This window comes from Malurus melanocephalus, unplaced genomic scaffold (assembly GCF_030028575.1).
Source record: "Malurus melanocephalus ecotype Western Australia unplaced genomic scaffold, MMel_1.1 scaffold_105, whole genome shotgun sequence".
In the NCBI taxonomy this organism is placed as follows: Eukaryota; Metazoa; Chordata; class Aves; order Passeriformes; family Maluridae; genus Malurus; species Malurus melanocephalus.
This window is the reverse complement of record NW_026623337.1, coordinates 1007803-1020625: the sequence shown is the minus strand read 5'-3', so window position 1 is coordinate 1020625 and position 12823 is coordinate 1007803. Positions and strand designations below refer to the sequence as shown.

Genomic DNA, 12823 nt, shown 5'->3' with positions numbered 1-12823 from the left:
TTTTTGAAACTACATGATAGCATTACCCAAGAAACATCCTTTAGAGTTTAAATGTTTTGTGGAATGCTATGAATGAGCTAATTGTATGGTAATAGAAAAATAATGTTTTGATTTCCATGAAATGCCAGCACCCTTGAAGACAGTAGTGAATAATCTGTGAGTGAAATAATAAAACTATTTAAAGAGTTTTATAGCATTTGCTTATCYTTTCTCTGCTTTGACCTGGAGAATATTTTTTTTCCTTTAAATGTGGCAGTTGTACCCAACTGTAAGTGTGGCAGTGGCTTTTTTAAATTTAATCCATATATGTTTGATTATAAAGAGAATCTAAAAAAATACAGTTCTTGTTGCAGAGAAATGCCTAATAGGAGCATTAATGTTGGATTTTTTTACAAATTCATCAGAAATTCATAGTGAGGGTGGTCTGAACTCCATATCTTGCAAATAACCAGACTTCAGGCTGAGGTTTCAGCACTGTTATTAGGTTACAATAAAAATCAGGCACTGAARGTTTTACTTCATCTTTGGGCACTTTTGGTGTCTTCTCTCAGTATTTATCTTGGTGATACTTGCATTTACTTATACCTGTTATAGGAGAGGGCAGTAATTGGCTTAAATCTCCCCATCCAGAAAATATAAATAGAAGGGGAGACAGAGGGAGGGGAAACCAACTTTGGTTGATTTTACTCCACACCTGCCTTTTATATTGATGTGTGTCAGTAAATGTGCAGGCAGAGTGCTGAACAGAACTCCCATATGCAAACAGCAGCATTGAAGTGATTTGTAAGGAACACCAACTCAAAAAGCAACGAAACAGAAGATGCTTCAGTGATGGAAAGCAGTGATTTTGGGAATAGATRGTAACCAAGGATTGCTTTTATTGTTTTTTCATTGAAGGTGATTTTGCAACTCCTCGAGCTGTTCTGACAGGACATGACTATGAGATCACCTGTGCTGCCATTTGTGCTGAGCTTGGCCTGGTAATAAGTGGTTCAAAAGGTAAAGTAGCTGTTGCCATTTCTTTCTGCTCTTGAAGCTATAATCCTAATGCAAAAAGGAATGTAGTCCAGGGTTGCAGAATTTATGAACTTTATGGTTGTTTTATTTCTAAACTTTTTTTTAGTTGCTATGGAATTTGAAACCTCCTTTTAAACATGTTACAACTGAGGATTGTTCAGACATTTATTAGAAGAGGCAACCACATCAGTTTCCCTCCTGATTGCTATTTCTGTTTGTTTATCCTGTGTGCAATTGCATGTAGCATAGTTGGATACAGCTCTTGTGGGCCAGGATAGTGTAGTGTGTCTGTTATGGATAACTTCTCAAAAAAGGGAAGCAAAAATTAGTTTTGGGAGGAAGACAATGCACTGGATTGTTTGTTTGTTGAAGGGTGTGTATAAACCACTGGTAATTCTGTCCAGGCTCTTTGAGCTTGGCTGCAGAGCCTCTAATATGCCCCATTTGGTTCTCAAAGACCTGCTTTTGGCAGGCAAATTATAAAGAATGATGTTGATTCTATGGATATTCTTTATAATTTTCCTATTTGCCCAGTTGCCTATGATTATTTTTAACCATTTCTTGGAGTTTTTAACCATTTCTTGGAGTTAGTATTTTTCTGCTTTAATGTTTCTAAAGTAGCTTTTTGGAGACACTTCTTCAAAGTTGAGTGTACTCATCATCTCTACCTGTGTGCATTTCTGAATTGTGAATGTGAACTTGTATGGCTTATGTAAATATCAGGTATTTGTCAAAATATGTTAAAAAAGCAAATAATTTAGTATGTATAGCTTAAAATCTTASTATGAGAACATACGCTTTTAGAATACCTACATATGTAAGCTCTGTGTATCTTTGTGTTTTGAAAATCTCATTTTAAGGTTCAATACAATGGATTACTCAAAATTAACTAATCTCAAAATTAACTACTACCATCTTAAAAAGAAAACCCACTAAAGACAGTCCCTAACTGGTTGTGATAGGTGCTCTAAAATAACTTAATGCAGGCTTTTAAGGGATAAGCTCTTTATCTTAGACTCTGGCACCCTTGAAGTCATAAGCAATCCATCCAAACATGGAAAAAAACATTATAATGTATTATTTATGTATTAATGTGATCATTTAAATAGAAGTCATTACTTATTATTTGACATATGATCTCTGTAACTGAGCATATAAATTGCTAACTGGAGATCCTATTCTGTCTCATCAGAAGGACCATGTCTCATACATTCTATGAATGGAGATCTACTGAGGACATTAGAAGGTCCTGAAAGATTACAAAGTCCCGAAAGCTGCCTGAGACCCAAACTTATTCAAGCTTCCAGAGAAGGCCACTGTGTCATATATTATGAAAACGGCCTCTTCTGTGTATTCAGYGTGAATGGGAGACTGCAAGCCACTATGGAAACAGATGACAAGATAAGGGTGAGTGTCCTCAAATATGTAAGAGCTGTGAGTTCCAGTGTTGGGAAAAGCTGTCGATGTTGGAGCTGTGTGGAGACTCTCTCATGTGGTACCAGACCAGAACATAGCAGCACTTTGAGAAGACTTAAGGGGACAATGTACTCTTAATAACATTTGGAGGGTTTTTTTTTTCAATTTTAATTGTAAAATGATTGTGTTCATAAAGTAAGGAATACTGAGGAGGCCTTTTCTTGGGCTGGAGAATGCAAATATTACTAATTGCTGGTCAGGAGAGGCTGTGCTGTATCTTTATTTTTGATTTTGAAGGCAGGAGGTCAGTGGGTATGCTGCTTTGGATATTGGCTTTCCCTTTTTTTTGGCATCTCTGACTACCTTCCTTCATGTTGGTCCAGATAGCATGTGTTGTGCCGAGCTTCAGGAAGTTTACAGGCATATGTCTGTCCGTATTTCAGCTCTTTAGCCCTTTGGCATTTCCTAAGCAGGCAGCTAACTTCCMCATCTTCATCTGCAAGAGAGATGGAGCAAATCCAAAACCATGCAGGTGGCATTTTAAGCTGATGGTTTTATGAAAATCATTTTATAATACAAAATGACGATCTCCTGACAGTTCCTGTGTAATAGTACCTATGAAACAAAACAGAAGCTGCCAGTGGTACTGCAGTACCACACCTTCAAGCTGACTTCCATAATCYGATGGAAGATTCCAGGAAGTCAGCTGCTGGGATTTCCAATGTTCTCTTGAGCTGAAAACTCTYAAAAGTCTTTCCTTTGTTTGGATTACACATTGCAGGAAGAAAATCCCTCTCTGCTATCATGTTTGTTTTACAGAATTACTGGCATTCTTTCAGCTGTTATGCAAAGTTGTGAGCATTTCTTTCCATACTAAAGATGGAAAAATGTGTCAGTGTATTTTAAAGAAGTTTGATCTTTGTTATTTCCACTTTATAATTTGTATGGAACAGTGACAGCTTCATTGGCATTGAAATTTCTGGTACAGTTCAATACATTCAGCTTGAAACCTTCTAAAACTTTTATCACGTGCTATGCTCTGCTAACACAGTATCGATATGTCATCCATCCAAAATGTCAGCTCTGCTGGTGGTGGAATATGCAAAAATAACTCTCTGTGTAGGTCTCTTTTCCATAGTGAGAGTGGAGTCTGCAGGGGTGAGAGGGCATTTGGTCTGTGCATGCTGTGGCAGCCACAAGTGCAGGYTTGAGGCTGGGGGAGTGAAGTAGGAATGTGTATGTTTCTGTCCCCAGACATTTTTCCAAATTAATGTAGATTTTTGCATCAATTCCCTGAAATTGTACCTTTGGCTGTGCTTGTATAAATACTTATGAGATTTTCAGCCTACCCTTCATCCCAGAGTTCTTTCCATAAAGCAAGACCRTATCACAGTGTTTTCTCTTTTTATATTAATAATGTTGATAATCTGTCACTTTCAGTTGTGATTATGTTGTCAGCCAGGCCAGCAAATCTGTAAAATATCTAGAAATCCCTTGCCGGCTAAAACAATTTCTGTAGTGTTTCAGTCAGTACCCACAGCTTTAGGAATGTTGCTGGAGGCAATGGAAGTTTTGCTCTCWGTGGGCCAGAATTATGTTTGTAGAGGGGTTTGGGGTTTATTTTGTTTTGTTTTGTTTTCTTTCTCTCCCAGTGGTCCCAGCTGAGCTTTACGCTTAAACAACCTACAGCGTCTTTGCCTGTGCTTCTGCACTACATCATCTCTGAAGGAGAGTGGCAACTGCATGATTAAAGTGGGGCATTTAAAGTGAATAGCACCTACCCATGGGCTGTGCTGACAAACACTCCTCGTTGGCTTTTCCTTGAGGAGGATAGAAAAAGGAAGGAAAAAGGTCATAAGTGTGGAATCTGTAATGTAACAGTTTCGGTTTTCCTGTGTCATTATGGGCCAGTATTTCGGCATGTTTCCTGCAAAACTAGCAGTTTTCAATAGTGATGCTTGGTTCAACATTCTGATTTTCTTTCTTGTATTCTTGTGCTAGAAAACTGCCAGAAAAAAATCAGACACTCTGGGGAAATTCAGGGTCTAATCAATGCCTTCCACCTGTTTTTGTTTTAAACACTGTATTGCTCAGTGGAGCTTAGGCATATCGCAGTACATCTACCATGTAGTGTTTAGATATCTTAATGAATAACTTTAAATAGTCTGCTTGTTCTGAGAGGTAAAGTTATTTTACCCTAAACAAAGACTGTATGCTGTTTCACCCAGAGGAACCAATTTATTTTCCTTTCCTGAGTCTGTTTTGAAATGTGGAAGTGCCCACAAGACTCCTGTTGCTGTAAGCCAGGGCTGTCACAGTGTCAGCTCTGCCTTTTTACAAAGCACTGCCTTTCAAAAACCTGAAACGTTAAAAGGGATTTGTGCAAAGTTTTGAGACTTTCCAAGGAAATACAAGTCAGAAATGCAGCTTTAAGAACATTGCTGAAATTGTGCRCTTTGGGGATTATTTGAGAGTCTGAAGCTCATGTTGTGAGAAAGATTAGTTGCAGGGTTGTTTCAGTTTCATACCTGGCAGAATTGTAGATAAACTACACTGGAGAAAAGCAGAACAGTGCAATTGATTCATGTCATCCTCTCTACCAGCTGGAGTACTTGGGAGTGAAAGCATCCTTTCGTTTGTTAAATCTTGAAGGGCATATCATGAAACGGAGATGTTGACAGGGTCCCTTTTTCTTCCATTCATTCCTTCATCCCTTCATTCATTCCTTCATTCCTTCATGTATATATATATATGCAAGTGGCTGAGAAATTTATTTATAAACAATAGAAATTAAATAAATCAATATCTTGTCTTCATGACAAGCTAATGACTTGGTAAAATTGCATAGGTTTTTGTAAAGGTTCAAAGCCTGTACTTATTTAATGAAAAGATCACAAAACCGACTGTATTTTGCAGGTAGTGGAAGAGTTAAAGATTAATGGCTTTAATTTGACTCTTAATATAGCATTTCTTCAGTAAAAGCCTCAAGTATAAAATTCAAGTGAACCATGACCATAAGGTTAATGGATTTTCATCAGCTGAATTTTATAAGTGTAGCAAATAATTATTTGTCACGGTCTTCATTGCAATTTGGAAATACCCTTAGGAGGCTGCTATTGCTATAGAGAAGAAAACCACCCCATATTGATTTTTGCTTCTAATGAATAATCTCTTTAATACTTGTGTGGTTAGTTAGATCTCGTGATCATCCATTCAGTGCATGCTAGTTCTATAATTTTCGGTCTAATCAGTTAGTTGTCTGCCCCTTTCTTACTTTACTCTTCTAAGACAGCTTCTAAATTAGAGTTTYCAAGCTCCTTGTGTCTGTGCTTTCRAGGTGCCTAGCATGTTTCTGATAGTACCAATCACAGAAGCAATTAATGGTTGGRACATTTGTTTTTTGGGGGGAGAGARATGCTTCAACTCAGAATACTCAATTCTAGCCTTGGTTAGTATTCAGTTTTCCATACTTAGATATGGTTGGAAAAAAATCTTTAGTTTCTGCTTTACTGTGTCTAAATTTACATGTRTGTCTTGTCATCTTAATTCACAACATGGCTGGAATAGATTTATCTCTCTTTTTTTTGCTCAGTATTACATTTTATTTACAATATATGTTTGTGTTTCAATTACACCCCTTTTAAAGTTATTGTATGAAATAAAATTCCAGGAAAGTGATCCATTCTGACTCCTTGGKAGTTGCTGCAGTAAGCACTCAAAATTTATAACATAATATAGAAGCTCTATCTTAATCTAWGTGTCGCACATCGTATAATTCTTACAGGATGTATTTGGCATCRCAGTAATAGAGTACAGCAATACAAAAAATACAGATGTGCAATATGTCTGACTTCAGTTACTGCTGCTCACAAAGCAGTATCTTACACACACTGTATATTTTGGTTTCTAGGCTTGTCAGCAGTCTGTATAAACACTTCAGTATTGCATGAACGTAATGTCTTTGTGTTTTAGTTTCTCTGATTTTTTGTGGTGTGTGCACTATAAATTCTCTATGTTAAGAAAARCCCCAAACTTCCTTTTCCTGAGGTATGTAAAAAGTTTTGCATATTTGCAAACCTGTATTAGCAGAGACTGCAAGTGCCAAAATATTTGCTGACTTCAGCAGAGGGAGAGATGTTTGTAAGATCATGTCTTCAGTTCTTTCTACTGTTTCCTAAATTTCAATGGTTGAGCTGGAATTTTGCTTGCAGACTATCACCTTGAGGCAGTTTCCTCACCTTCCAGTGACAATGTTTTAGTTAAAGAGAATCAGTCTGTTTGTAGAATTGCTCTGAGCATCCTCCATTCTTGCATCATTCTACTGAGAAGTTGGGTCACTGAAATGTATCACAAATTAATCCTGGTGTGMAGGGTATGTGTTTCATTGAAAGGCTGTCCAAATTTAGCTGAGTCACAAATCTCAGGTTAAACACATTTGTAGATAATGTTTAGCATGCACATTCTGTACTGAACATCTGTAGCCCATGGATGCAGATTGCCATGGCAAGAAATGTGATGTGACCCTGGACAAAGAAAAGGAAGAACTGGTGAGGAGGCAGAGGAGAAGGAAGAGCAGAATCAAGGATAGAGCCAACGACAGGCTGCTCCTGTGCTTAGTATTGTGGACAAAACTAAAACCAGAGAGAAGAGAAGGGGAAAAACAGAACTCAAGCTGGGAGTAAAAGTCAGAAAGAGATCAGAGAAGAGGCACCTGGAAACACAAAGAGAGCACAGGAAAAGGTTTGACCTTACTGGCATTATTAATCATGATCCAAAACATAGTTTGAAAAGTCTTGATCTTGCTAGTGTCTCATGCTGATGTCATTCCACATGACAGGAATMCATTCAACTTTTTGGTTTTGTTTCYTTGGACAACTCTGCAAACCTTGCAGTTTTCCTGGATATTTGGAATGTGAGGTTGTAAAATCAGGCCCTGGTATCCCCAACTGCTTGCATTTCTTTTCTGCAAAGCAGCAAGGCAGGATCTTCCTTTCAGAAATTTTTATCCTGCTCAGGGTTTCTGTAGTAGTAAATGCTGAGACCCATGTGGAAAAGATATTGCTGTGAGAAAAGTCAGTCATGGAATATTCCAGGGGTTGGTTCTGGAAACAAAATTAATTTCATACCTTTTGAGGTGGGGAATGCTGAAGAAATGATGAAGGCAATGAGATCACCTCAAAACAGGTAATAAACATGTGATAAACTTTTGCCAATTTCTTATGTATCTTAATGTTTTCCAAAAGAACACAAGAAATATCAAAATAGATTGAAGGTTCTGATTACAACAAGTCTTGACTCTGAAAAGCAGTCATATCTCATCTTTCTTCATGATCTGGTTCCCAAACAAGCATTTCAAATACAGGTTTTCATCAGTCCCCATGATGCATACAAAATCAGAGTATATGCCATTGGATTTTTCACAGGCAGTTTCAGGATGGATGATTAAAACAAACACAATCTCWGTTAAGAGAGGTGGATCATTGTTTTATTAATCCAGTGCAGGAATCTCCAGGTGCTGGTTTAAATTAATTTTAGTGATTTGTTTAACAGTTCAGTTCCTGTCAACATTCAGCTTGATTCAGGCTGGTGTTAAAGACCCTYGGGGAATGTCAGGTGCTGTATTTTAGTGCCAGTGCTGCTGCATCTTGTAAATCTAGCTAATTAGAAGAGTAAATTTCTTCAGCTGACCTCATACTGGATCTTTGGAATATGGAATAAATCACAGGTCAGGTAAAACTTAACTGCTGACATCTAATTCAATGGAGATTTGTGCATAACAGCATTAATTTTCTTGCTGGGTAAAATAACATAACAATGATGTTGCTTCCCAAAAGCTTGTGTTGATAGCAAAGCCTCCCTGGGCATTCAGCTATCAATATGAAACCTTTTATGGAAAGGAAAAGCTGGGAAGTAAGAGCAGCACACATTTATCCGACAGATGTCCCTGTGATTTCCCCCTAGGCCATTCAGCTGAGTCGGGATGGACAATATCTGCTCACGGGGGGAGACAACGGAGTTGTCATGGTCTGGCAGGTGTGGGACCTCAAGCAGCTCTTTGCTTACCCAGGGTGTGATGCTGGAATCCGGTCCATGGCCCTGTCCTATGACCAAAGGTGAGAGCACAGTCTGGTCTCGACGAGAGTTTTGGGGAATATGTATTTAATTAAATTGCATTTACAATTAAATTGCATTTTTATTGTTCTGATTGTGGTTTTCTGTGGATCACAGATCCTCATGATTATCTTGAGAATTCTGTGTTTGCATATGTTTTTTTTCTAACATGACATATTTAGGGCGGATAATCTTTTTCGGGATTTCAGCTCTTTGGGGAATGAAGAGAGACATCCAAGAAATCTTACTTTGGCAGACTTTCAAGTTATTGGGCTGCACCCATGTACAGTGTGGGTCACTTGGAGGTGGAAGGCTACATGTGTGTTTTCATCTCTCTTCTTTCACTTACAAGACGAATCATATTCCTAATTCCAGACTTTTATGTTAAAAATAGAACAGTTGGAATAGTTGCACAAGATTCCCTCCACACATCCATATAGTTGCTAAAAAAAAAGAGTTATTTTCATTTCTAGAAAAGCTATTTTRTCCACATACAGCATAACCCTCTTTGAAGACACATCCTACTGAAGGYATCTAGTTAAAATTTTTACTGCAGTTTTACATCACACTTTCCAGTGCAGCTGTACTTAAAGGTGCTTCGGTGTTTTTCTCACAAAAATACTGTTTGTTTATAAGATGGATGTTTGCCATCTCATCTGTACACCCTTAGCTTTCAGGCTAGGATTTTATTTGCTAGGTGTATTTACTAAGTGGTGTTCCTGTGTAATTTTCAAGTAGATTTGTCTCCTAAATCCCATAGGAATGTTGTGCAGTGAATCATGTTGCTGAGGCTCTTAGCCTTCCACTTCATGAAGTCCRTAGTGAATTTTTCAAAATTTGTATYCATGTTTCTAAAATTTACACAAAATGAACTTTAAAAATATCCAAACCAGTAAAACCTGTGGACTTCAATGAAACACTGAACAGCCTCTTGTTAAGCATAATTACACATTATTGGCATTTTGGATGAATCAGTTTTCCATTAAAAGAAGCACCTGCTGTTAAATATATTTTAAAAAAAAACAACTGGAGTTACAGCTGTTGAATTTTAGACCTCAGAAATTTTGCATTTAGATCATCTTTAAACTGTAATTAGTGACATGTTAATGAACTAAGATTTAATATGGACGTACAGAAATTTATCAATTGGCTCAAGTTAAGAATGTATTCATTTTGGGTTTGAGGACAAGGAAGTGATCTACTCAGAGTATTTTACTGATTAATTACAGGTAATTACTCAGAGTTATTTATTTGGTATGCAGGAATTTATGTGTTTGAGAGTGTGGAAAAAGATATTTTAACCTAATTAGARAAACAATCAAAATGGTACTCCTGCTAAGAAATTGTGATCCTATCAAAATGCAGGGTTTTTTTTATAATCTCATACTTAATCTTTGTTTTGAAGAAAACGAATGCAGATTTTTGCTCGGAATTTTTAAATTCTAAAGCTTGTTTTTTCCTAAAATTCCAGATTTTATACATTCATATAGTTCTGATTTTTCTAATACTTTAATGAGATTACAGAGCAGGTGATACAGAAACTCTTGTAATTGTGTGCTATGTCAGGATCATGGCCATGGCTTTTCAARCACATCTAAATGATCTCTAGTAACAGACCAAGGGTAAGGAATTCTGAAAGAAAGTGTGTCTCAGTGGGAAAGCACAGGGATTGCTTACAGGAGCTTCTAAAACACTCAAAGCCTTCAGTTTTTTTATTTACAACTGAAGTCCTGTGCCCACACAGTTCCCTTATGTAGATGTGCTTAAGTGGGGGAATTGAAACTGGAAGGAACACTTCTCCTGGCCTTCCTCCACTTTGCTGCTACACCAGGGCTTCATCCCACTCCAGTATCCTCCTAAAAGCCAGCCAAGCAATAATCCTGGGGAATCTGAAGWGGCCATGCAGGACAGTGATGCTGGTGAACAGTTCTGTTATCCCTCTCTSAGCTGTCGCCTCAGGCTGACCACACAAACTATTGTAGGGTATTTTGTGATCCAGAGGGCAGTTTTATCCCAAAGCCACTTCCAGCTCCAGCTAGCCTCAGTGAAAATTGATCATGCCCTGTGTTCTTGTACCTCTTTGATGTAAATTCTTGGTGTTTTCACTCGAGTGTCTGAATTCCCTGATTGATGTGTTCCTGTGCTTTCCTCAGGTGCATAATGACTGGAATGGCGTCCGGGAGCATCGTGGTGTTCTACAATGATTTCAATCGTTGGCACCACGAGTACCARACCAGGTACTGACCTTCCCAGAGGCCGGGACGAGCACTGACAGGAGCAGCCGTGGCCAGGAGGGAGCTGGACGCAGCGCTGCCTCCCTCGGGGTCGAGCCACMGCATGGCTCCTTATAAATAGTTCTATTACATCTGAATGTAACTTAAATTTGCTGGAAGAAGCAACCTATTTTTTAAAGTTAATTGCTATTTTTGTAGACCTCGCTTGACTTTTTTGGGGGACGGGCAAAGAAGCAGAAAACCAGCTGCTGGGTTCTGTAGTTAAAAAATCTATATATTTTTAGTCACAATGAGAAGTCTATTTTGATCCCTGTATGTAAACAAAACCTAAAGTAAAGGGGGTTAAAACTCACATTCTAGCTATATTATGAAGAAACAGATTTTCCATCTGAAGCTTTATCTATAACCTCGAGGAACATATGRTTTTAACATAACAGAAATTAATTATGGTATTGGGAGAATTTTAATCTGTGCTATCCATACCACACTTTGTCTCGTACTTTTCCAAATGATTGTACTACATCAGCACTGACGTTTCTGGGAATCAGGGGGTAATATTTAAATTATGGTTAATGTAATTTTAAACTTTGCAAATCATTTCCATCAATGTTACTCTTCAAGCATGTTTCTAGGCCTAGGCAATTAGTTCTTTTTCAGTTGTTTYGTGCGGTTACGAGAGAAATCAGGAACGGAGTTTGTGTTACATCAAGCGTGAATCCTTTTTTAGTTTCTATCCGGCATCTGCTTCAAAGCACACCAAAATGTGGATTGTTCCTCCAAATCAGAAAGGCTAAATTTGAAGGCTTTTAACCAGAAGCCCACAGAGGCASGTGTTTTTTTAGCAGGGGCAAGTTCCAAAGCACACTTCTGCTGGTTGACTGCGGAAGCAGGGAGGCAGCAGGTGCTTGCTGGTGCTCAGCCCCCATCCAGCAGCAGAAGCACAAGATTTGCAGGCCACTTTTTCTTTCTTTTTCCTCAGAACATGCCCCTGCAATACTGTAGCTCATCATATTCCTTTTCTGCCTATAGCAATGTCTTTYGTATTTTGCTACCACCAAATCCATCAGATCCTGCCCAGTCATGTTAAATTACCTCTTTCTTTTAGGAAATGAAAAATAATTTATACAAAGGAACAATAAGTTATTTTGGTGTTGCACAAATCTACTTTTCTACAAGATTGCTGTGCAGAACTCTGTGAAAATATTTGTGAAAAGAACTGTTATTGTTTTGTAAGTCTGTATTGCATAAAAATCTTCTTTGTATGTTGTGATCTCTGAGTTGAAATTTACATTCCATATCTGTATTGATACATACATTTCTCTAGCTGCTTACTAGAGCAGTTCCTGGTTTTTCTAAGCATTTAACTACTCTCTCTTTCAGTAAAGATTTGGAATGAGAAAATTCAGTTTGAGTGAAGAAATTAAATAAAATTACATTTGTAATTGAGAGCTTCAGTGGAGTACTGGATTCTTGTGATTCAGGGTATATTCCCAACAGAGGAAAGAGGTGCTGTGGCTAATGCATGTAATGTACTTTTGGTGTTTATAAATGGTGTTTTGTGCTTTCTGTATTTTCATACCAAGGTGGTTGGGGTGCCTCAGTAGTTACATTTTTGTGTTTTGTGTAGCAGAAGGATGATGGGATTAAGTGAAGGCTGTAGTGGGTCAGGTCTGTGATAAGTGCAGGGGGTGCTGGGCCATGTGTACTGAAAATTTGCTGTGCAAAACTTGTACTTCCCACTTCCTGAAGTAACAACATTCACAGTCTTGTATCAGCAGGGGTTAAGGGGAAATAATTGGAATGATCTTGACCTGCATTTTGTGTTTCTCTCAAGCCAGGGGTGGATTTCCCAGGCTGGGTGGAGGGAAAAAGCCAGCCAACCAACCAAAGGTGTATTTTGCCAAATGGAAATCCTTAAAGTGTCTTTATGAGGAAACACTTAGTTATTCATAGAAATAATAATTTCTGATTTTGGAGCAGAAATATTTCATGGGGAGTTGATTTGGTGGATTGCTTGTTTTAGAAGGAGTTCTATTGGCTCATGA

At 38.0% G+C, this 12823-nt stretch overlaps 1 protein-coding gene across 3 annotated transcripts in view; it reads left to right on the top strand.

Moving 5' to 3' along the window:
• The window catches only part of LRBA (LPS responsive beige-like anchor protein), a 365054-nt gene extending 352813 nt beyond the window's left edge, over nt 1-12241 (top strand). For all 3 annotated transcript variants that reach the window (XM_057369185.1, XM_057369184.1, XM_057369187.1), the window contains exons 54-57: nt 898-999; nt 2210-2424; nt 8395-8546; nt 10698-12241. In XM_057369185.1, coding sequence (XP_057225168.1) covers nt 898-999; nt 2210-2424; nt 8395-8546; nt 10698-10788 — 560 coding nt within the window. In that variant the 3' untranslated portion in view covers nt 10789-12241. The remainder of the gene's footprint in view (nt 1-897; nt 1000-2209; nt 2425-8394; nt 8547-10697) is intronic.
• Nucleotides 12242-12823: the final 582 nt, after the last annotated feature.